The 26,400-nt window shown below is 42.1% G+C and overlaps 1 protein-coding gene across 1 annotated transcript; it reads left to right on the forward strand.

Moving 5' to 3' along the window:
• The first annotated feature begins 1,809 nt into the window (after positions 1–1,809).
• LOC311122316 (rac GTPase-activating protein 1-like) lies at positions 1,810–21,935 on the forward strand. The gene is made up of 17 exons (XM_084196695.1): positions 1,810–1,955; positions 2,280–2,367; positions 2,866–3,068; positions 3,326–3,480; positions 3,691–3,760; positions 3,953–4,006; positions 4,194–4,271; positions 5,272–5,392; positions 5,539–5,684; positions 11,579–11,746; positions 11,964–12,062; positions 12,261–12,459; positions 12,884–12,989; positions 13,273–13,408; positions 13,672–13,780; positions 13,909–14,014; positions 20,368–21,935. The coding sequence occupies exons 2-17, from the start codon at positions 2,283–2,285 to the stop codon at positions 20,441–20,443; spliced, it is 1,911 nt and encodes a 636-aa protein (XP_084052821.1). The 5' UTR covers positions 1,810–1,955; positions 2,280–2,282; the 3' UTR covers positions 20,444–21,935.
• The last annotated feature ends 4,465 nt before the right edge of the window (positions 21,936–26,400 follow it).

A 26,400-nucleotide genomic window follows, 5' to 3' on the forward strand; every position in this document is an offset into this window, starting at 1 on the left:
GTTATACATTATTTCAGTCTTCTGTGATATATATAAAGTGTAATATTGGAATGCAAACTCAAAATGGAATACATTTCCAGAGGTTAACCGTTTGTCTGTTACCCTCATTGTTCTTATTCCTGAGTCTGATAGTGACCCCGATAGCGGAGATGAAGGCTTTTTCTCCTGTACCCTCTTTACTGTAAAACACATTGATCCAGCCACACTGTGTTACAGGTAGTTTCAGGTTTCACTCCAATCAGTTTAACTCATGTGTGAACACATGCTTGTAGGTGGCAGGAAGCCCTAGCAGCATCATACGTGTAGATAGTATGCATTAGAGTTGCAGGATTGATGTGTGTTAAAGTGCTACAGTGGATGGAGTATTGTGTGTACAAAGAATGCGTCCAGATTTAAGTGATGTAGCCACGGCAAAGGGCAGAAGGAGTGGTGTGTTGTAATAGAAATCTGTGAAATGCATTCATTCTGTTGGTAAAACTCTTCATTGGCATGATAGGTGGTGGCTTATTTCCCAAAATGCCTTCTATGGGTTGTTTGGTAATGCAAAGTCATTCCATATTCTCTTTGCATATCACAGTCTTTGTAAGACAGATGCCAAGCTTCCTAGAGAGGAAACTCACTAACTTCTCTAGTCAGTCCAAGACAAAGTAGACTGATTTGAGAGGAGAGATTTCCGGCAGTTAATTGATGCTTGATTAGTGGAATATTTGCCGAGCCTGTTGTATAAATAATAGATATAGACAAAGAGTCAGTATTATTGACTGACAGGTCCAATTATCTCAAATCAAGACTAATGGACCTACAGTAGTGGAAGAGCAATGTGAAACACAAAGAAGACAATTAGTTACATTTTAGTCATTTAGCAGACGCTCTTATCCAGAGCGACTTACATGAGCAATTAGGGTTAAGTGCCTTGCTCAAGGGCACATCGACAGATTTTTCACCTAGTCGGCTCGGGGATTAGACCCAGGGACCTTTCGGTTACTGGCACAACGGTCTTAACCACTAAGCTACCTGCCGCGACTATGTGTGTACAAGTGTGTGTTTGCCTATTTGCATGTCGTCCTATTTTTTACAAACACATACAATTTTGATCCAAATGTGTTTGTATGTTAGTGTGTGTCCGCGAGTGAGTGAGTGTCTGTTCTCCTCATTATATGGCACAGTAAAGCTGATGCAGGGCCCAGATACGCCAGCATGTGTTGATTAATGATGCTGTGGGGTATGTCCCATGTGTGACAGACAAACTAAAGGAGGACAGGCAGCAGTGTCTGACTAAAGACCTGATAATTCACAGGCATTCCACCCTATATCTCATTGGTGTCTTACACCCCAGACCCTTGAAGAATGTAACATGGCAAATTTCTCTCTTATGTATTCTCTCTTTTTCTTCGACCAACATGGGTTTTTACAAGGCAGTTGTATGTTCCCTATTCCATGGTTTCCCAAACTCAGTCCTGGGGACCTCCCTGGGTGCACATTTCGTTTTATTTGCCCTAGTACTACACAGCTGATTCAAATAACCAACTCACACAGCTGATTCAAATATCCAACTCATCACCAAGCTTTGATGATTTGAATCAGCTGTGTAGTGTTAGGGCAAAAACCAAAACGTGCACCCAGAGGCCCCCAGGACCGAGTTTGGGAAACCCTGGGCCTATTCGACTGTATTTTAGCCTTTCGTTGTAAGCGTAGTTACACTCCAAGTCTCATGGTGGCGATAATGCACAAATAACTGCCATCTGCAGTGTCAGAAAACCCAGCCCGAAGAAACGCCTTCTTCCTCGGCGCCTGGTTTTTGAAACCCTTGGAAAAGTTGAACCAGACAGGTGTGGTAGCTTGTGTGGCTAGAGACAACGTAGTCCACTTATTATCACGAATTACAATAGAAGTTGCCTTTGATAGCAGCTGGAAACATCAGCCGCGGGACACTGTTCTAGGAAGGACCAAAGGCCGTAAGTATCTGTTCATGTTTGTTTTAAGTGTTGTTAAAAAAAAACTAAAGTTAGCTAACGTTAGCTAGCTAGCTAGCCTGCTTGCTAAAAAGTGTTTCAATCAGTTTTACTAACTTTGGCAGCAAGGCTAGCTATCTATTATTTATAATCTTGCTAACATTATAACTACCTACCAAATAAATAAAGTCGGAGAGGAAAAGCTATACTAGAAATAGTTTCTAAACCATACTGTACTGTCTTTGCTAGAAAATCTTTGAAGTCCCCTGCTGGGTTTCTGTCACGTGACCGGTCCCCCCATGTCATTTTGGCACCTTGCTTTATCAGGACATGGAATCGACAGTGCTGAACCTGTACAACCAGTTCCAGAATCTGCGTGCACACTCCGATATTCTCAATGAGGGCATCGAACCACGTAAGTGACCAGTGGCGCATGCTTTTGGTGAAAGGTTGAATCCGTGCCCATGCCATTGCATATCAGGGATGGCAAGTTTTCAGCAGACCAGAAACTCACTGGCTGGCAGGTTGTTGCTGGTTGAAATCCCAGGTGTAATGACATTGAAAGATTAACTAACAACTGGAGGTTTGCAGGAGTGAGAATTCCAGGTGCCCTTGCACAAGACACTTGATGACCCCAAAATTGAAAGGGGGTGGTGGTAGGTTTGAAAAAAGTTAAATAATCTAAAATGGATAACAAAAGTACTTATTGCTCATTCACTTAGGCAAGGCGGGACCCTTGCCCATCTCTGTTGCCACCTGCCTGAAAGAATGTTGGCATCAATGCCCCCCCCCCTTCACCCCTCACCTGAAAAACCATAGGGGAGATTGACTTCAAAAGAGTAAACTAGTCTGAATGAGATGAAAGCAGATCTTCAACCAATAACCATCCCCTTGGCCTTACTTCTTTGTTCAGAGTTCATACAGATGGCTCTGAACTTTGAGGACTGCAGGCGGAAGTGGCTGCAGCGGGAGGAGGAACTGGGAGCCTGCAAGGAGGTGCTGACCAAAACAGAGATGGAGAGGGGGGCTCTGGAGGTCAAGCTGAAGCACGCCCGCAACCAGGTGGATGTGGAGATCAGACGGCGCCAGCGGGCAGAGGCAGACTACGAGAAACTGGTAGGTAAACAGTTATAGGACAGCTACAGTACAGGTCCCAGGTGATTCTACATCATAATTCTACATGTTGTGGTGGCTTCTATTGCGTAATGCATCTCATTTGTGATGTTTATTGTCAAAAAGAGGACAAAGTTTGAAGACGCTTATGGTTAGATTAATTAGTTACTAGTTATGAGTTGATAAGAAATTCACAAAATCACACTGTTTGGTAGGCTATAACATTGTGGGGTAATTTCCTGATCTGTGTGTGTGTGTAGGAGCGTCAAATCCAGCTAATCCGGGATATGCTGGTGGCGGAGAGCTCCAGCAGCAGCCTCCACCTGAGTGAGGAGCAGCGCTCTGCCCTGGCCTTCCTCAACGCCCACTCCCAGGCCGCGCTGGCTGCCAAGAACAACCTCAACACCAGCCACAGGTGCTGTACAGTCCTTTATTAGGCCCTCATCATCCATGTCTGGCCTGCGTTCATTACAATGAACAAAAATAAATGTATATTTTAGGACAGAATTAGATATGCCTACCCTGTTTCGTCCCGTTTGATTCAGTTTCGTGTTTCGTGAATATGACCCAGATTGTTCAGATTCAGAACAGTGATTGCAACCAAGCCTCCTGTCATGTCTTTCAGGTTAACCACCATAGATGAATCTGCTTCCCTGTTGTCAGACATTAGCTATGACAAAACTGATGATTCTCTGGTAAGTATTGCATTTTACATTTTCACCTTGTCCACAAGGGGACATTTGTCTTGGACATTGTAGTGGCACCATCACAAAAATACATGAATACAATATGCCAAAATAGAAAAAGTGTCAAATAGATATAGCCACACTAATACTACCTATATAAACATGAACTATGGGGTTGTCATCACTCTATATTTCCTGTAGGATTGTGACTCTTCTGTGATGAGGACAGTGCGACTGAGAAAACTCCAGAAAAGGGTGAGTGGAGAGTTACTGTTTAGTTTATAGCCTGACAGATCCTCAATGGAAATGTACGTACATTTTTTTGTTGTTGTCATTTTATATCTAAAGGATCTGTAGTGAAGGATAGGGTGGGAATGTAGTTCTACAATGCTCAGTCATTTGGAAGTATTGTTAACTCAGTCATTCCTATTTGTTTCCACAGCGTTCCTCCAGAATCCTTGCTGAGCCTCCCCAGCAGGTGCTGAAGAAACCCCGCTCCACTGGCCGCACTTCAGAGAGGGTACTACTCAATGCATTGCCTGACCACTCACCCTGAATTTAATTCCTCTGCTCTATTGATCGCTACATACATGAAACTGCCATCCTAGAAGTTGTTTGTGTGACTTCAAAATGAGGGGCATTGTACAAAACAAATTAATCAGCAATTGGATCTTCTCTAACCAATCAGAGTATCGAAGTTGATAACGTCATCATGTAGGCTGGCTCCGACCCAACGAATTGGTTTCTAGGACCAATCAGAACAGTCAGAATGTGTTTGCATTCTAGAAATCGTACGGGAGAGAGGGAAATCCCAACTAATTGTTGAGAAGAAAGGTCTGTTTGGCTGGAGCGGTGTGGATGGGTAGCCAGGCTTCTGAAACTAACTCCAATGTAGCTAATACTACAGAAAAACTTGGAGTGTAAAAATTTCTAACCGTAGTTTCACTTGATTTGAATAGCACTCGGCACACTGGTATTCAATGTGTTGAATTTCGGTCAAAATACCAATTTCCGGTCTGCGTCATGAAAAGTTGCGTGCTCAGTTTGGCACAAGAAAGAGGCTTGTTTACATTTAAGTGAATTTTACAACATCCAACTTCAGATGTAGCACATGCAAGTTAACAAAAGTAATCAGATGGTTATGGTCTACAACATTGCAGATGTCAGAGGATTGATTACCTAGTAAGCCAAGCTAGGCAAGGTAGAGCTAGATAAAGCCAGAAGAATAATATACTTGTTGAACATACAGTAGCTACAGCCATCGTGTGTTTTCATGGTCATCACTCACTCACTGCTAAGTTTGTCAAGGTACCAACATCAGTGTAAAGCTATTCTGCTACAGGGCTTTTTGATGTTAGCATGCGCACGCATCACTCAAATGTTTGCGTGTAAATAAAACATTGCTCTGTAGACCATCAGTTGCTACAAATTGTAAAAAAAAAAAAATGCTTCTGTGTTTTCCTTTCTCCTTTTAAATTATTATTTCATGTGACTCTTAAGTTATATATGCATTATTACAGGTGAACGAGTCCATAGTGACCAAGACCACCATCACAGTGCCCGTCAACGGAGGTCCGGTAGAGGCTGTGTCCACCATCGAGACAGTGCCTGGCTTCTGGACCGGCAGCAGGAGGAGGACCGGTGAGACGGCACTAGCAAGCCTACAGTACCTTATTCTTGACAGCCATGTTCAGATGCGCACAATGTATCAACATTTTCAATTTGAAGAAAATGAAATAAAAAAACAGTTTGAGGGGTAAAAACTCGACGTTCTCTTGTTTTCCCAGCTGCTCAGGGCTGGGACTCTACTTCTACTGACCAATCAGAGACAGCTAGCGAGGCTCTCAACACCCCATGCAGTGAGGCTCCGCCCCCAACCAAAACATCCAGAGTCAAAATGGGGGCCCGAAAGCACGAGTTCCTTGCCAAAACAGTACACGTTCTGTTATTACTTTTATCTGTAATACACTTTTGTCTGTAATACACTTTTTTTGTTCGGTGGGAATCTAATTAGCATTTTTAAAAATCCCCATCAAAATCCATCAGTTTAAGCTAGAGATATCTATTTTTATGCATTGGATGCGTCTCAATCCACCACATCCGCCTATGTCGCACTTCCGCATCAGGTGACAGAGCTAGAGCAGTGTTTGTCAGACCATGAGACATCCTGAAAATCGGTCTTCTCATGAAAATGTCTGTGGCGTCTGAAAGGTTCGGCCTACAAACTACTATGACCCCTCTATGGAAAGATGAGACTCTCACGGACACATACATGTTGGTTTGCTCTAGGACGCAATACCCCATAATGACGAAGCGAAAACAGGTTTTTAGAAATGTTTGCAAATGTATTAAAAATAAAAAACAGAAATACCTTATTTTCGTAAGTATTCAGACCCTTTACTATGAGACTCGAAATTGAGCTCAGGTACATCCTGTTTACATTGATCATCCTTGATGTTTCTACAACTTCATTGGAGTCCCCTGTGATAAATTCAATTGATTGGACATGATTTGGAAAGGCACACACCTGTCTATATAAGGTCCCACAGTTGACAGTGCATGTCAGAGCAAAAACCAAGCCATGAGGTCGAAATAATTGTCTGTAGAGCTCTGACAGGATTGTGTCGAGGCACAGATCTGGGGAAAGACACCAAAACATTTCTGCAGCATTGAAGTTCCCCAAGAACACAGTGGCCTCCATCATTCTTAAATGGAAGAAGTCTGGAACCACCAAGACTCTTCCTAGAGCTGGCCGCCCGGCAAAACTGAGCATTTGGGGGAGAAGGGCCTGGGAGGTGACCAAGAACCTCATGGTCACTCTGAAGTAGCTCCAGAGTTCCTCTGTGGAGATGGGAGAATCTTCCAGAAGGACAACTATCTCTGCAGCACTCCACCAATCAGGCCTTTATGGTAGAGTGGCCAGACGGAAGCCACTCCTCTGTAAAAGGCACATGACAGCCCGCTTGGAGTTTGCCAAAGGCACCTAAAGACACAGACCATGAGAAACAAGATTCTCTTTTCTGATGAAACCAAGATTGAACTCTTTGGCCTGAATGCCAAGTGTCACGTCTGGAAGAAACCTGGCACCATCCCTACAGTGAAGTATGGTGGTGGCAGCATCATGCTGTCGGGATGTTTTTCAGCGGCAGGGACTGGGAGACTAGTTAGGATCTAGGGAAAGATGAACGGAGCAAAGTACAGAGAGATCCTTGATGAAAACTTGCTCCGGAGCGCTCAGGACCTCAGACTGTGGCAAAGGTTCACCTTCCAACAGGACAACGACCCAAAGCACACAGCCAAGACAATGCAGGAGTGGCTCTGAATGTCCTTGAGTGGCCTAGCCAGAGCCCGGACTTGAACCTGATCGAACATCTCTGGAGAGACCTGAAAATAGCTGTACGGCGACGCTCTCCATCCAATCTGACAGAGCTTGAGAGGATCTGCAGAGAAGAATGGGAGAAACTCCCCAAATATAGGTGTGCCAAGCTTGTAGCGTCATACCCAAGAAGATTTAAGGCTGTAATCGCTGCCAAAGGTGCTCCAACAAAGTACTGAGTAAAGGGTCTAAATACTAATGTAAATGTGATATTTCATCTTTTTATTTTTAATAACTTTGCTAAAATGTATAAACCTGTTTTTTCTTTGTCATTATGGGGTTTTGTGTGTAGATTGATGAGGGGAAAAAACTATAATCTACAGTTGAAGTCGGAAGTTTACATACACCTTAGCCAAATACATTTAAACTCAGTTTTTCACAATTCCTGACATTTAATGCTAGTAAAACGTCCCAGTCTTAGGTCAGTTAGGATCACCACTTTATTTTAAGAATGTGAAATGTCAGAATAATAGTAGAGTGATTTATTTCAGCTTTTATTTCTTTCATCACATTCCCAGTGGGTCAGAAGTTTACATACACTCAATTCGTATTTGGTAGCATTGCCTTTAAATTGTGTAACTTGGGTCAAACGTTTCGGGTAGCCTTCCAAAAGCTTCCCACAATAAGTTGGGTGAATTTTGGCCCATTCCTCCTGACAGAGCTGGTGTAACTGAGTCAGGTTTGTAGGCCTCCTTGCTCGCACACGCTTTTTCAGTTCTGCCCACAAATGTTCTATAGGCTTGAGGTCAGGGCTTTGTGATGGCCACTCCAATACCTTGACTTTGTTGTCCTTAAGCCATTTTGACACAACTTTGGAAGTATGCTTGAGGTCATTGTCCATTTGGAAGACTCATTTGCGACCAAGCTTTAACTTCCTGACTGATGTCTTGAGATGTTGCTTCAACATATCCACATAATTTTCCTTCCTCATGATGCCATCTACTAGTGCACTAGTCCCTCCTGCAGCAAAACACCCCCACAACATGATGCTGCCACCCCCGTGCTTCACGGTTGGGATGGTGTTCTTCGGCTTGCAAGCCAAGCCCTTTTTCCTCCAAACATAACGATGGTCATTATGGCCAAACAGTTCTATTTTTGTTTCATCAGACCAGAGGACATTTCTCCAATAGGTACGATCTTTGTCCCCATGTGCGGTTACAAACTGTAGTCAGGCTTTTTTATGGTAGTTTTGGAGCAGTGGCTTCTTCCTTGCTGAGCGGCCTTTCAGGTTATGTCAATTTGTAAGTCGCTCTGTATAAGAGCGTCTGCTAAATGACGTAAATGTAATGTCGATATACAGTGAGTGGAAAAAAGTATTTGATCCCCTGCTGATTTTGTACGTTTGCCCACTGACAAAGACATGATCAGTCTATAATTTTAATGGTAGAATTATTTGAACAGTGAGAGACATAATAACAACAAAAAAATCCAGAAAAACGGATGTCAAAAATGTTATCAATTGATTTGCATTTTAATGAGGGAAATAAGTATTTGACCTCTGCAAAACATGACTTAGTACTTGGTGGCAAAACCCTTGTTGGCAATCACAGAGGTCAGACGTTTCTTGTAGTTGGCCACCAGGTTTGCACACATCTCAGGAAGGATTTTGTCCCACTCCTCTTTGCAGATCTTCTCCAAGTCATTAAGGTTTTGAGGCTGACGTTTGGCAACTCGAACCTTCAGATCCCTCCACAGATTTTCTATGGGATTAAGGTCTGGAGACTGGCTAGGCCTTGAGCCACTCCTTTGTTGCCTTGGCCGTGTGTTTTGGGTCATTGTCATGCTGGAATACCCATCCACAAACAATTTTCAATGCCCTGGCTGAGGGAAGGAGGTTCTCACCCAAGATTTGACGGTACATGGCCCCGTCCATCGTCCCTTTGATGCGGTGAAGTTGTCCTGTCCCCTTAGCAGAAAAACACCCCAAAGCATAATGTTTCCACCGCCATGTTTGACGGTGGGGATGGTGTTCTTGGGGTCATAGGCAGCATTCCTCCTCCTCCAAACACGGCAAGTTGAGTTGATGGCAAAGAAATCGATTTTGGTCTCATCTGACCACAACACTTTCACCCAGTTCTCCTCTGAATCATTCAGATGTTCATTGGCAAACTTCAGACGGGCCTGTATATGTGCTTTCTTGAGCAGGGGGACCTTGAGGGCGCTGCAGGATTTCAGTCCTTCACGGTGTAGTGTGTTACCAATTGTTTTCTTGGTGACTATGGTCCCAGCTGCCTTGAGATCATTGACAAGATCCTCCCGTGTAGTTCTGGGCTGATTCCTCACCGTTCTCATGATCATTGCAACTCCACGAGGTGAGATCTTGCATGGAGCCCCAGGCCGAGGGAGATTGACAGTTATTTTGTGTTTCTTCCATTTGTGAATAATCGCACCAAATGTTGTCACCTTCTCACCAAGCTGCTTAGCGATGGTCTTGTAGCCCATTCCAGCCTTGTGTAGGTCTACAATCTTGTCCCTGACATCCTTGGAGAGCTCTTTGGTCTTGGCCATGGTGGAGAGTTTGGAATCTGATTGATTGATTGCTTCTGTGGACAGGTGTCTTTTATACAGGTAACAAACTGAGATTAGGAGCATTCCCTTTAAGAGTGTGCTCCTAATCTCAGCTCGTTACCTGTATAAAAGACACCTGGGAGCCAGAAATCTTTCTGATTGAGAGGGGGTCAAATACTTATTTCCCTCATTAAAATGCAAATCAATGTATAACATTTTTGACATGCGTTTTTCTGGATTTTTTTGTTGTTATTCTGTCTCTGACTGTTCAAATAAACCTACCATTAAAATTATAGACTGATCATTTCTTTGTCAGTGGGCAAACGTACAAAATCAGCAGGGGATCAAATACTTTTTTCCCTCACTGTAGGACTTGTTTTACTGTGGCTATATATACTTTTGTACCTGTTTCCTCCAGCATCTTCACAAGGTCCTTTGCTGTTGTTCTGGGATTGATTTGCACTTTTCGCACCAAAGTACGTTCATCTCTAGGAGACAGAACGCGTCTCCTTCCTGAGCGGTATGACGGCTGCGTGGTCCCATGGTGTTTATACTTGCATACTATTGTTTGTACAGATGAACGTGGTACCTTCAGGCGTTTGAAAATTGCTCCCAAGGATGAACCAGACTTGTGGAGGTCTACAATTTCTTTTCTGAGGTCTTGGCTGATTTATTTTGATTTTCCCATGATGTCTAGCAAAGAGGCACTGAGTTTGAAGTTAGGCCTTGAAATACATCCACAGGTCTACCTCCAATTGACTCAAATTATGTCAATTAGCCTATCAGAAGCTTCTAAAGCAATGACATTATTTTCTGGAATTTTCCAAGCTGTTTAAAGGCACAGTCAACTTAGTGTATGTAAACCTCTGACCCACTGGAATTGTAATACAGGGAAATAATTGTTGGAAAAGTTACTTGTGTCATGCACAAAGTAGATGTCCTAACCGACTTGCCAAAACTAGTTTGTTAACAAGAAATGTGTGGAGTGGTTGATAAACAAGTTTTAATGACTCCAACCTACAGTTGACGTCGGAAGTTTGTTTGGAGGAAAAATGGGGGTTGCTTGCAAGTGGAAGAACACCATCCCAGCCGTGAAGCACGGGGGCGGCAGCATCATGCTGTGGGGGTGCTTTGCTGCAGGAGGGACTGGTGCACTTCACAAAATAGATGGCATCATGAGGAAGGAAAATTATGTGGATAAATTGAAGCAACATCTCAAGACATCAGTCAGGAAGCTAAAGCTTGGTCGCAAATGGGTCTTCCAAATGGACAATGACCCCAAGCATACTTCCAAAGTTGTGTCAAAATGGCTTAAGGACAACAAAGTCAAGGTATTGGAGTGGCCATCACAAAGCCCTGACCTCAATCCTATAGAACATTTGTGGGCAGAACTGGAAAAGTGTGTGTGTGCGAGCAAGGAGGCCTACAAACCTGACTCAGTTACACCAGCTCTGTCAGGAGGAACGGGCCAAAAGTCACCCAACTTATTGTGGGAAGCTTGTGGAAGGCTACCCGAAACGTTTGACCCAAGTTAAACAATTTAAAGGCAATGCTACCAAATACTAATTGAGTGTATGTAAACTTCTGACCCACTGGGAATGTGATGAAAGAAATAAAAGCTGAAAGAAATCATTCTCTCTACTATTATTCTGACATTTCACATTCTTAAAATAAAGTGGTGATCCTAATTGACCTAAGACAGGGACGTTTTACTAGGATTTAATGTCAGGAATTGTGAAAAACTGAGTTTAAATGTATTTGGCTAAGGTGTATGTAAACTTCCGACTTCAACTGTATTTTAGAATTAGGCTGTAACGTTACAAAATGTGGAAAAAGTCAATTGGTCTGAATACTTTCCGAATGCACTGTCCAGTTCCCTCTTCTACCCTCTGTCTGTCCCGTCTCACTAACCTCTGTCTGTCCCGTCCCTTCTCCTTACACAGGTGATCAGGTCAGAGTTCTGCGTGCCGTGTGGAAGGAAGACCAAGTTCGGGAAGCTCTACCTGAGGTGCCAGGACTGCAGGCTGGTGGCTCACCCAGAGTGCCGCGACCGCTGCCCCCTGCCATGTAACCCTATCTCTACAGACACCACCCCCATCAGGACCAGAGAGGTATTACACCTGCAGAGTTAGTTATACATTCTTAGATTGACAACACTTCATATTTGCAATGCTTATACTGCAGTAATTAAGACTAATGATTTTGTATTCATGATTCAGGGTCCTGGGTATTGTTAGACGTATTCTGACTGATTTGTATCGGTACCATCTGTGTTTTGAATGCCTTTTCCAAACGTCCCATGTCATGAGTGTGTATCTTGTGTTGCAGCCAAGCACCCTTGCAGACTACGCTCCCTCCTCCTCTCCCATGATCCCTGCCCTGGTGGTCCACTGTGTCAAGGAGATCGAGCACAGGGGTTTACATGAGGTGAGCAGCCTCAAAAGTTGCCATTTTAGCACTTACAAAATTCAATTTTAAGCAAATAATCTTTACGCATATCAGCACTCTTTACAAATGTTTTGTTTTTACCTTGATCATTCCTGTTGAACTGATGTCATCACTCTTCATCCAGACTGCCAGTTAATATTCCATCCCATTCTTTATTTTTCTCTCACTCCCTGTCAGACGGGTCTGTACCGCGTGTCAGGCGAGGGGCGCACAGTGAAGGAGCTGAAGGAGAGATTCCTGCGGGGGAGGACGGTGCCTTCCTTGGCCAAGGTGGAGGACATCCACTGTGTCACAGGCCTCCTCAAGGACTTCCTGAGAAACCTCCCGGAGCCCCTCCTCACCTTCCGCCTCAACCGCGACTTCATGGAGGCTGCAGGTCTGTCTTCAGCTGTTGGCTGTCTTTTAAGGGGTTTAATAAATGTAAAACTTAGAAGTTATTTTGGTTATGTTAGTCAAGTGCAGTCATTTAACTCTGATATGCAAATCGAGAGCTTGGGACTATAAGGGTCTATCTACATTCTTGGCAGAATTGAGTTATTGAGACTTGTTCTGTTCAATGTTCTCTACCTATATAGTACTCTAAATACAGCCAATTCAATAAAACATGCTGACACCATTCAAACCAATGAGGGTTTGAAATATTAAAGCCAATTATCTCTGATTCATCTTTTTGCAGATGGAAAGAACCTTCTCTTACCAAGCACTCGAAATGAAAATGTAATATTGGACAGATTGGTTTCTTCACCTTGTAAGTTGTCTATGGAGCTCTTCTTATATCACTTCTCTTGCCTTGCACACAGAAATCCAGGAAGATGGCAGTAGCCTGGCGATGATCTACCAGACCATCAGTGAGCTGCCCCAACCCAACAGAGACACTCTGGCCTATCTGGCCATCCACCTGCAGAGGTATAGCAGAGCTTCAAACTACCTCATGGTTACTCCATCAAGCCACCATTTAAGGCACAATCTGTAACTTGCAAAACCAGTCAAAAGGGGTGCCCCTGCCTGCACGTGTTTGTAAACTGTAGTGGTGGATGTTGATAAATGTAACTGTCAATGTTATTTAAATTCTGTGGTAACCGCCCCCCATAATCAAAGACTAGTTTAAAATCAAGTCCTGATTTCACAAGGCACTGCAGGAGCTTGAATCTGACTTGAATTTCTGAAATGGTTGACGATGTTCTTTCAGGGTGGCCCAGTGTGTACTAGACACCAAGATGGATATCACCAATCTGGCCAGAGTTTTTGGACCCACCCTGGTGGGCCATGCCGTCCCAGACCCAGACCCCATGACCATCCTGCACGACACCAACAGACAACCACGGGTATGTAGGGATCTATACAAATGTATTTAGACATGCATATGTAAAAGATGTACACAGACCCTAAGCTGAATTTAAGTTATTTCTATATTATGTGGACATTTTATTTATCAGCTGTCTAGTTTAACAGAATATTCTTATTACATTATATTACTGTACCCAATAACAATGGTTCTCTCCACACAGCTGAAAGTACTGTTATCTCTACACAAGGCTATTCTTAAGTGGTGATAACAGTTCTGAGAGATTCGTATTGATGTAAACAGGTGATGGAGCGCTTGTTGGACCTTCCTTACGAGTACTGGAGACCGTTCACAGTGGAGCAGCACACCCATCCAGACAATGCTAACTGCTACAACACTCCAGACCACAAAGGTAAGCAGCATTGAGAACCAGTCTCTCCTGTCCTATAGACATACAGTAGTGTCAAAATTATTTTCGCAATATTCGCCAGTTTGAAATAATAATTTTCTCCTAAATGTGTTAATTCTCTCACCACACAGTGAGCATGCTGGGGCCAGTGACCACTCCAGAACACCAGATGACTAAAACGCCCTCCTCCAGCTCCCTGTCCCAGCGCATGAAACAGACATTCTCTAGCACCACCATGTAAGCAGCACACTCTAACCATAGGGCTCTTCCCCCTCAGATCTTAATGCATATCTCAAATGGGTCTAATGTGTTTAGCGCTGTCCCCGACAAAAAAAAAAAAAATTGTCGACTGAGAGTTGTCTGTTCTTTCGACCAATCGATTGGTCGACATATTTAAACTTGTATTTTTCCATATATGAACAAATCCAATGTGTTTTAATCAAAACAACTATATGCGCTGAGCTTGTCTGATGCTTTAAGCGCACTGTTTGATTAAATAGTTTTTTATTTATTTTATTTTTATTTCACCTTTATTTAACCAGGTAAACCAGTTGAGAACAAGTTCTCATTTACAACTGCGACCTGGCCAAGATAAAGCAAAGCAGTGCGATTAAAAACAACAACACAGAGTTACATATGGGGTAAAACAAAACAAAGTCAAAAATACAACAGAAATGCATATATATACAGTGTGTGCAAATGTAGCAAGTTATGGAGGTAAGGCAATAAATAGGCTATAGTGCAAAATAATTACAATTAGTATTAACACTGGAATGATAGATGTGCAAGAGATGATGTGCAAATAGAGATACTGGGGTACAAATGAGCAAAATAAATAACAATATAGGGATGAGGTAGTTGGGCGGGCTAATTTCAGATGGGCTGTGTACAGGTGCAGTGATCGGTAAGGTGCTCTGACAACTGATGCTTAAAGTTAGTGAGGGAGATAAGTGTCTCCAGCTTCAGAGATTTTTGCAATTTGTTCCAGTCATTGGCAGCAGAGAACTGGAAGGAATTGCGGCCAAAGGATGTGTTGGCTTTGGGGATGACCAGTGAGATATACCTGCTGGAGCGCAGACTACGGGTGGGTGTTGCTATGGTGACCAATGAGCTAAGATAAGGCGGGGATTTGCCTAGCAGTGATTTATAGATGGCCTGGAGCCAGTGGGTTTGGCGACGAATATGTAGTGAGGACCAGCCAACAAGAGCGTACAGGTCACAGTGGTGGGTATTATATGGGGCTTTGGAGACAAAACGGATGGCACTGTGATAGACTACATCCAATTTGCTGAGTAGAGTGTTGGAGGCTATTTTGTAAATGACATCGCCGAAGTCAAGGATCGGTAGGATAGTCAGTTTTACGAGGGCATGTTTGGCAGCATGAGTGAAGGAGGCTTTGTTGCGAAATAGGAAACCGATTCTAGATTTAACTTTGGATTGGAGATTCTTAATGTGAGTCTGGAAGGAGAGTTTACAGTCTAACCAGACACCTAGATATTTGTAGTTGTCCACATACTCTAGGTCAGACCCGTCGAGAGTAGTGATTCTAGTCGGCTGGGCGGGTGCAAGCAGCGTTCGGTTGAAGAGCATGCATTTAGTTTTACTAGTGTTTAAGAGCAGTTGGAGGCTACTGAAGGAGTGTTGTATGGCATTGAAGCTCGTTTGGAGGTTTGTTAACACAGTGTCCAATGAAGGGCCAGATGTATACAAAATGGTGTCGTCTGCGTAGAGGTGGATCTGAGAGTCACCAGCAGCAAGAGCGACGTCATTGATATACACAGAGAAAAGAGTCGGCCCAAGAATTGAACCCTGTGGCACCCCCATAGAGACTGCCATAGGTCCAGACAACAGGCCCTCCGATTTGACACATTGAACTCTATCTGAGAAGTAGTTGGTGAACCAGGCGAGGCAGTCATTTGAGAAACCAAGGCTATTTAGTCTGCCAATAAGAATGCGGTGGTTGACAGAGTCGAAAGCCTTGGCCAGGTCAATGAAAACGGCTGCACAGTACTGTCTATTATCGATCGCGGTTATAATATAGTTTAGGACCTTGAGCGTGGCTGAAGTGCACCCATGACCAGCTCGGAAACCGGATTGCATAGCGGAGAAGGTACGGTGGGATTTGAAATGGTCGGTGATCTTTTTGTTGACTTGGCTTTCAAAAACTTTTGAAAGGCAGGGCAGGATGGATATGGGTCTGTAACAGTTTGGATCTAGAGTGTCACCCCCTTTGAAGAGGGGGATGACCGCGGCAGCTTTCCAATCTCTGGGGATCTCAGACGTTACGAAAGAGAGGTTGAACAGGCTAGTAATAGGGGTTGCGACAATTTCGGCGGCTAGTTTTAGAAAGAAAGGGTCCTGATTGTCTAGCCCAGATGATTTGTAGGGGTCCAGATTTTGCAGCTCTTTCAGAACATCAGCTGTCTGGATTTGTGTGAAGGAGAAGCGGGGGGGGCATGGGCAAGTTGCAGCGGAGGGTGCAGAGCTGGTGGCCAGGGTAGTGGTAGCCAGGTGGAAAGCATGGCCAGCCGTAGCAAAATGCTTGTTGAAATTCTCGATTATTGTAGATTTATCGGTGGTGATAGTGTTTCCTAGCCTCAGTGCAGTGGGCAGCTGGGAGGAAGTGCTCTTATTTTCCATGGACTTTACAGTGTCCCAAAACTTTTTGGAGTTAGTGCTACAGGATGCAAATTTCTGTTTGAAAAAGTTAGCCTTTGCTTTCCTAACTGCTTGTGTATATTGGTTCCTAACTTCCCTGAAAAGTTGCATATCGCGGGGGCTATTTGATGCTAATGCAGTACGCCACAGGATGTTTTTGTGCTGGTCAAGGGCAGTCAAGTCTGAGGAGAACCAGGGGCTATATCTGTTCTTAGTTCTGTATTTTTTGAATGGGGCATGTTTATTTAAGATTGAGAGGAAATTACTTTTAAAGAACAACCAGGCATCCTCTACTGACGGAATGAGATCTATATCCATCCAGGATACCTGGGCCAGGTCAATTAGGAAGGCCTGCTCGCTGAAGTGTTTTTGGGAGCGTTTGACAGTGATGAGGGGTGGTCGTTTGACCGCGGACCCGTTACGGACGCAGGCAATAAGGCAGTGATTGTTGAGATCCTGGTTGAAGACAGCGGAGGTGTATTTAGAGGGTAAGTTAGTCAGGATGATATCTATGAGGGTACCCATGTTTACGGATTTAGGGTTGTACCTGGTAGGTTCGTTGATAATTTGTGTGAGATTGAGGGCATCTAGTTTAGATTGTAGGATGGCCGGGGTGTTAAGCATATCCCAGTTAAGACACACAAATGACTAGAGGGAGTCCGACCGCAATTTGGTTTGATTGTGCTGGACCGGGCTCAGACTTGCAGCGCTGTGTTTTTAAAAAATGACAGCGAGTGACTGTGTGACTAGCACCCGTTGTCTCTCTCTCCTCCCTGCTGCAGCGACCACCACAGGACATCAACAGTGTTGATTGGTGATATCCATCTTGGTGTCTAGTACACACTGGGCCACCCTGAAAGAACATCGTCAACCATTTCAGAGATTCAAGTCAGATTCAAATTTGATTTTATTTATTGCGCTGTCCGTGTTGCTGATGCTTCAACATAATTACAGCCATATCTGACTGAAAAGTTATGTTACCGAAATCCCTCATTTGTTTAGGAAAAACATTCCCTATTCCCTCAACCCTTGCTCTCCTTTACGTGACACATGTATGGATCGCATGCACGTGACCAATAGGGCCTGACCTATAGCATATCATAATCACATCAATAAATTGCTTATAACAAACTCCGAACACCGTAACACGTGACAGCAAAATGGATGCAGAGGACGTGACAAATAAACTCGAAACGGGGCAATGTTTACTGGTTGATCAAGAGGTAAAGGGGAAGTCAGATGTGTGGAATAAATGTGACTAGTTGTGGAAAATACTGGAGATCAAGAAAAATAAGGTAAGGAGCAAGCGCTGCGTGCATATTATGTTTGCCAAACAGGTGCTGTATAGATTACAATATCATTTTTCTGACCGTTTGGAACAATGTAAACTACATTAAATATATTATAAGCATACCAGAGAGTCTGACGTTTTTTTGTAAAGCCTTTATTACAGCAAAGACAAACAGTCGCATTAATTCCGAAATGGAACGGTTTATTTATTGTTTACGCTAATTATTCAAGTGTCGCTTTGTCATAAAAAATTTTTTAAAGTGTAAAGCTTTTATTACAGCATAATAAAGATTAAAAACAGCTGGATTTGGGAAATAGTTTATCCGATGTGGTTGCTGAGGCTTGGTGCTCAGGGAATCAGTAGGCTATTAAACAAACACTCAAACAGAAGCAGAATCTGTCTTATTTCTGTAGATGTATTGATGATCTATAAAGCCAGGCCCATTTAACAGTTAGACTATTGATTATAGACCAAATTAAGTTGGTTTCCTCTCTCCTCACTTTTCTTAGACAATTAAGACGAGGGCTGTTTTCTCCTCTCCTAACTCCGCTGCTGCCGCCGTCACATTGTTCTCAACACAGATATGCTGGTTAACTTTGCTGTTATAGACGTAGCAACATGGTCTAGGAAAAGGCACTGATGGCAAAATAGAAAGTGCATTTATTGTTATTAGTGTTGCACCATTTGTTCTTATGTAATATAACCATATACAGTGGGGGAAAAAAGTATTTAGTCAGCCACCAATTGTGTAAGTTCTCCCACTTAAAAAGATGAGAGAGGCCTGTAATTTTCATCATAGGTACACGTCAACTATGACAGACAAAATGAGAAGAAAAAAAATCCAGAAAATCACATTGTAGGATTTTTAATGAATTTATTTGCAAATTATGGTGGAAAATAAGTATTTGGTCAATAACAAAAGTTTCTCAATACTTTGTTATATACCCTTTGTTGCCAATGACACAGGTCAAACGTTTTCTGTAAGTCTTCACAAGGTTTTCACACACTGTTGCTGGTATTTTGGCCCATTCCTCCATGCAGATCTCCTCTAGAGCAGTGATGTTTTGGGGCTGTCGCTGACTTTCAACTCCCTCCAAAGATTTTCTATGGGGTTGAGATCTGGAGACTGGCTAGGCCACTCCAGGACCTTGAAATGCTTCTTACGAAGCCACTCCTTCGTTGCCCGGGCGGTGTGTTTGGGATCATTGTCATGCTGAAAGACCCAGCCACGTTTCATCTTCAATGCCCTTGCTGATGGAAGGAGGTTTTCACTCAAAATCTCACGATACATGGCCCCATTCATTCTTTCCTTTACACGGATCAGTCGTGCTGGTCCCTTTGCAGAAAAACAGCCCCAAAGCATGATGTGTCCACCCCCATGCTTCACAGTAGGTATGGTGTTCTTTGGATGCAACTCAGCATTCTTTGTCCTCCAAACACGACGAGTTGAGTTTTTACCAAAAAGTTCTATTTTGGTTTCATCTGACCATCTGACATTCTCCCAATCCTCTTCTGGATCATCCAAATGCACTCTAGCAAACTTCAGACGGGCCTGGACATGTACTGGCTTAAGCAGGGGGACACGTCTGGCACTGCAGGATTTGAGTCCCTGGCGGCGTAGTGTGTTACTGATGGTAGGCTTTGTTACTTTGGTCCCAGCTCTCTGCAGGTCATTCACTAGGTCCCCCCGTGTGGTTCTGGGATTTTTGCTCACCGTTCTTGTGATCATTTTGACCCCATGGGGTGAGATCTTGCGTGGAGCCCCAGATCGAGGGAGAATTATCAGTGGTCTTGTATGTCTTCCATTTCCTAATAATTGCTCCCACAGTTGATTTCTTCAAACCAAGCTGCTTACCTATTGCAGATTCAGTCTTCCCAGCCTGGTGCAGGTCTACAATTTTGTTTCTGGTGTCCTTTGACAGCTCTTTGGTCTTGGCCATAGTGGAGTTTGGAGTGTGACTGTTTGAGGTTGTGGACAGGTGTCTTTTATACTGATAACAAGTTCAAACAGGTGCCATTAATACAGGTAACGAGTGGAGGACAGAGGAGCCTCTTAAAGAAGTTACAGGTCTGTGAGAGCCAGAAATCTTGCTTGTTTGTAGGTGACCAAATACTTATTTTCCACCATAATTTGCAAATAAATTCATAAAAAATCCTACAATGTGATTTTCTGGAATTTGTTTTCTTAATTTGTCTGTCATAGTTGACGTGTACCTATGATGAAAATTACAGGCCTCTCTCGTCTTTTTAAGTGGGAGAACTTGCACAATTGGTGGCTGACTAAATACTTTTTTTCCCCACTGTACAATTTCAGTAGCACATGTCTTAGTGATGGACTGTGCCATCCCCACGGCCTCCACAATGGATTAGTCCACTCAGACAGGCGCGAATCAGGCAGGTGTCTTGTACACCATTACTTTTTTTTCCTACTGCTCGACTAAGGAAATCTCGGTCGACCAACAGCCTATCGACCAAACAATCGACCAGTCAAATAAATGGAGTCAGCCCTAAATGTGTTTCTTGGGTGATCAATCTGTCTGAATGGCTTTTTAATATTCTCGTTAGCTTGGATTATATCTGTGCTTAATTAGCTTAATCTGTGGTTAAGTTTAATGTTTTTTATTCTTGTATATATTTACAGATTTGGAAGCAAGAGCAAGGCATCCACTAGCTCAAGTCGCCAAGGAGGCTTCTTTGCCTCCCCTCAGCTGAAGTAGTGGTCAAACCACGGTATTATGGGAAAAAATAACATTATTTGAAACTCTTTAAAAAAAGTACCAATAATGCAGTTATGTGGTCAAGAAACAACTGTTAATTTTTACGTAGCCACTGTACATGGGAAACCTCTGCAATGTCACAATGTTTTATACCATTTTATATCAATCTTATTTTAATATATTTTCTGTGCAATATTTTGCTTTAAACACCGTCATTCTTGTAAACATATCTACTACTGTAATATGGCAAACTACTGCAGTATATTTTATACAATTTTATATCACAAACTTATTTTAAACTATTTTCTAACAAACGATGCAATATTTGATTTAGCTTTAAACACTAATGCCTTGAAATAGCTTTATTTAACGTTAAACTAAAACCACTATTACACAAAAAAACACTTAATCCTTTTTATGTTGATATTTTAGGCTATGAGATTTGAATCTCTATATTTAATGGGATACCTTGGTATTTACGATGATTAATCAGTATGGTCTGATCTGTAAAATCATGGAAGAAAGAGTAACTGTTAGCCAGTGTGAAGTTGCTGCTAAATGAAACCAAGGACCTTTGATGACCGTTCTGTGTAATGATCTGACATAGGCTCAAATACTTTTTTCAAATCTTTAAGTACTGTTATCATTTACTTTAGCCTGCCTGGAGTGCCAAATGGACAGGATTTGCAGTTTTGCCACTTCTATTAGTTCCATTGTGCCAGGCAAACTCAATCAAGCCTAGCTAAAGTATTTGAACCCAGGTCTGGTATTGACCACTATACATTACAGTACATAAAGTGTTGTGTAACGCCTAAGTTGATTAGGTGTATAAATGATGCATTGGTAGTGATACTGTTTTATACTGTGATTGTAATCACAGAGTTGGTGGTACACTAGCGTTGGATTGGAACAGAAGGAAAAAAATAATGTACAGGCTTGTCCTGTAACCGTTAATGTGATCTGTATTTTGGAATGCAATGATTGTATGTTTTTCTTTATTGATGGTTTAAGTAGTTTTTTGCGGTAACATGATCATGCTAACCTTACTAGATAACACATAAGAGGGGATTTTGTAAAGATGACAACGAACATGAGAATGGCCCTCAGGATGTTTCTGTAAGAATCTGAAAAACGGTTATAATTGTCCTGTTATTGATACAAAATTCTCACAAACAATTGTAAAACTTGATGTGAAGGACATGTGAAAAGAGTTGGTCTCTATACAATAACATTGAAGTGATTTCCCTTTCAGGTGTGTCAGTCACAGAATACACCTTTTATTTGTCATTACCTGAGTATTTTCAAGTTTTGTTATTTTTTCCGCAAGGGGGTGTAATTGCACCATTTGACACACCATCAAAATGCACTGTTTATACTATCTTGGGTGCAAGAAATGCAATTGTTGATCATGTGAATATAACGTTTTTTTTTTTTTTTGGGTATTCTCACAGATTCTTGGTCACGAGGACAGAATTAAAGGGATATTTCAATCAAATCAGTTTCTCCAATGTTTTCGGATCAAAAAAATTGTCTGAAGTTTACTTCGTCTCATTCTACCGGTTGTATAGATTCAGGCTATATCTCAATCCCAAAAAGAAGGAAGAGATTGGCACACAATTATGTTCCTTTCAACTGTTGTACTGGCTTCTCTTTTATCCTTACTAGCACAGATTTTGAAGACTGCAACTATTTTTGAGGAAAGTTATTGGCTACTTGCAATTATCATGATATGCAAAGTCTCATTAGTGTGCACCACATCCCATTTGAAACCAATGTACTTCCGTCAGACTGTGCATGGCGTAATTCGCATCTAGGATGTTTGGAGGGGAGGAGAGAGCAAGAATAGGAGTGATAGAGACGGAAGGGGGTGGAGAGAGTGATAGAGATTCTGAGCGAGAGAGTTTGGACCAGCAAATCACTTTATTCCCTCCAATTTATCCCTGGCTGGCTGTTTCCAGTTTGTATTTCTTTCTCACTGGCTGCTGTCATACAAGCTCGTCAGTGGCTCATTACAAGCCCAAATGGGCAGAGATACCACCATGCCCGCCTTGCCTACCTACCCGTTAGCGCCTGCCACCCTGGCATAAACGTCTCCTGTCACCTGAGAGAATGCCTCCGACAGTTAATTGAAAAATGTCTGCAAGGCTTGCCAGCCCAGAGTCTTTATGCCTTTTCATAGTTAGAAATGTAACATTCAGGCTGAGTGAGCCTTTGCTTGTTCCTGACTCAAGTCTCTTATCTTCTGGTACATTAAAATGACATGTCTATCATTACTGACAATCCCTCTCCTTAATGGCTGCATTGACTACAAAGGTTGGACCATTTGCACTCTAACAAGAGCTGTTCTGATAAAGGGACAGAATGTGTGTCCACGCTCTCACTTTACGAGTAATTGCTTCTGTATTTTAATAATGCCCTCAACCAGGTTCATTCATTTGAAATACTAATAAACAAGATTTATCCTGAGTGTTCAAGGTCAACAAATGCACCACATCCATAATTGATACTACTACCACGGTTCTGGCTCACAAACACACACACACCTGTACACTGTACTGTGTGCGTGTGTTGCATGTGATTTTATCTGAGGGCTTGTATGTGTAAATCAAAAGAGTGAATGTGAATATGGGATACTATGTATCATAACTAGATGTTAAGAAGATATTGTTCTGTTAATGATTAAACTGGGCTTTTATTACACACCTAAAACCTCACCAGTCATCATCTGTTAATGAGATGACAGACTTTGACCACATATTATTGTATCACAAGATCAACTGTAGAATGCAACAGAGCTACAGTTGAAGGTTCACAAACAACACCTATTCCAAGGATCTCTCCCAGAACAGAAATGAAGATATTTCAGTGATTTGACGTTGTGATTTCAGACCAGGTAAGGACCCAACTAATAGTGAAATGTATTGTCTGATGCTTAAAGTATAGTGAAATGTATGTTTACATTTTTACATTTTAGTCATTTAGCAGACTATAGTAAAGTCTATAATAAAAAAATGTATGGTCTGGGCCCAGTTTAACAACAAAAAAAGATTTAAAAAGTCTGGATTGTGTGATCCCCTTGTTTGCAATCCACATACATCTGGTGAAATAGAAGTACGTATTGGTAGCATGATTGTGTTCAGAATGTGTTCTTTTTATATATACATGAATATTGACCACAAAGATCACCATACTCCCATTGACTATAATCGGGGATCCTGCTTTCTGACAACATTGCCTGCAGTACACCGGTTGGCTGTGAACTTGAAATCCTCAATGACAGGGGGCAGTCGTTCTCCCCTGATCCAAGTCTATGGAATAAGCCTACAATTTGCCATCTACTGGACAGGTCATGTTACTGCTTCTACACTGTCAGTGAAACAGATTAGTAAAATACATGAATAAAGGAAAATAAAATAAAAAATGATAGAGCCTTCATATCACTTGTAAGTACATGCATTTATTTGACACCACCCAATATAAAAACTGACCACATAAATAAACTGCAGTCAATTTAGCATAATGAAAACACAGTTATAAACCTTTGTTTTCAGATGTAAGATTGTTTTTTTAAACCTCCCCACCTTAGTTACATGGACATTTCTCAGTATAGTTAGGGTTGCAAAACTACTGGTAATTTACAAAAGCTAAATTTACGAAAGCTAACCCTAATTTTCAATAATGTTAGTAATTAACAGGTAATCTATGGAAAGTTTGGTGATTTATAGTTGAATAACTTTTTGATCTTTATATCTGGGTCCATATTGTCCATGAGTTTCTAGTAGAAACCATAACGTTCAAGAGAAAGTACCTTTAAAAAAGCATCTATCAACAATGGCATAATTTGAAGTTAAGTCCGCAACTCTTCCAACAATGTACTTTTTTTTTTTACAACTGCCACCAGTTTGGCGCCAAAATATTTACAACAAAGACATATTGACATAGTAAAATAAATAATATAAAGAAAGGATATTCCATGCTGAAACCCTCATATTAAACACCAATGGTATTCACTAAGTTGATGGGTTATACAGTACACTGAGTATACAAAACATTAAGAACACCTGCTCTTTCCATGAGATAGACTGACCAGGTGAAAGCTATTACCCCTTATTGATGTCACTTGTTAAATCCACTTCAATCAGTGTAGATGAAGGGGAGGAGACAGGTTAAATAAGGATGTTTAAGCCTTGAGACAATTGAGACATGGATTGTGTATGTGTGCCATTCAGAGGGTGAATGGGCAAGACAAAAAATGTAAGTGCCTTTGAACGGGGTATGGTAGTAGGTGCCAGGCGCACTGGTTTGAGTCAAGAACTGCAACGCTGCTGGGTTTTTCACGTTTAAAAGTTTACTGTGTGTATCAAGAATGGTCCACCACCCAAAGGACATCAAGACAACTTGACACAACTATTCTACTTTAATGTATTCTACTTTAATGTTAGCATATACTGGATGTCTTTGGTTAGGTTCAATTAGTCTCTCTGGGGAGAGAGAGGGGACCAAAGCCTCTAAAATGAGTCTCTCTGGGGAGAGAGAGGAGGGGACCACTACTTCTAAAATGAGTCTCTCTGGGGAGAGAGAGGAGGGGTCCACTGCCTCTAAAATGAGTCTCTCTGGGGAGAGAGAGGAGGGGACCACAGCCTCTAAAATGAGTCTCTCTGGGGAGAGAAAGGAGGGGACCACTACCTCTAACATGAGTCTCTCTGGGGAGAGAGAGGAGGGGACCACTACCTCTAAAATGAGTCTCTCTGGGGAGAGAAAGGAGGGGAACACTGGCACCGACACCAAAGCTAAAAGGTGGGAGAGAAATGGAGGAAGAGAGCGAGTGTGTGTGTGTGTGTGTGTGTGTGTGCATGTACACTGTAGACTACACTAACTTCCTAAGTGTAAGCTGAACACTTCCTAAGTGTAAGCTGAACACTTCCTAAGTGTAAGCTGAACACTTCCTAAGTGTAAGCTGAACACTTCCTAAGTGTAAGCTGAACACTTCCTAAGTGTAAGCTGAACACTTCCTAAGTGTAAGCTGAACACTTCCTAAGTGTAAGCTGAACACTTCCTAAGTGTAAGCTGAAATCCTTCATTCCCATGACTATCAAACACCTAAACAGAAATAAGTAAAGCTGAGCTGTGTTAGTGTGCCACTGACAGAATGTCTAAGAGAAGTGTCCATTATGTATTATGTATATGTCTGTATGAGACGTGTATGACATGGGGAAAGTGTTGTATTATGTTGAGTGTGTAATGTACAGTGTCAGTACTGTGTGTCTAAGTTCATCCTTTCCTAATGTACAGTTGAAGTCAGAAGTTTACATACACTTAGGTTGGAGTCATTAAAACTTGTTTATCAACCACTCCACAAATTTCTTGTTAACAAAATATAGTTTTGGCAAGTTGGTTAGGACATCTACTTTGTGGATGACACAAGTAATTTTTCCAACAATTGTTTACAGACAGATTATTTCACTTATAATTCACTATATCATAATTCCAGTTGGTCAGAAGTTTACATACACTAAGTTGACTGTGCCTTTAAACAGCTTGGAAAATTCCAGAAAATGATGTCATGGCTTTAGAAGCTTTTGATAGGCTAATTGACATAATTTGAGTCAATTGGCGGTGTACCTGTGGATGTATTTCAAAGCCTACCTTCAAACTCAGTGCCTCTTTGCTTGACATCATGGGAAAATCAAAAGAAATCAGCCAAGACCTCAGAAAAGAAATTGTAGACCTCCACAAGTCTTGTTCATCATTGGGAGCAATTTTCAAACGCCTGAAGGTACCACGTTCATCTGTACAAACAATAGTACGCAATATAAACACCATGGGACCACGGAGCCATCATACCACTCAGGAAGGAGATGCGTTCTGTCTCCTAGAGATTAACGTACTTTTGTGCAAAAAGTGCAAATCAATCCCAGTACAACTGCAAAGGACCTTGTGAAGATGCTGGAGGAAAC

Source organism: Coregonus lavaretus (genome assembly GCF_964263955.1).
Source record: "Coregonus lavaretus genome assembly, contig: HAP1_SCAFFOLD_2358, whole genome shotgun sequence".
Lineage (NCBI taxonomy): Eukaryota > Metazoa > Chordata > Actinopteri > Salmoniformes > Salmonidae > Coregonus > Coregonus lavaretus.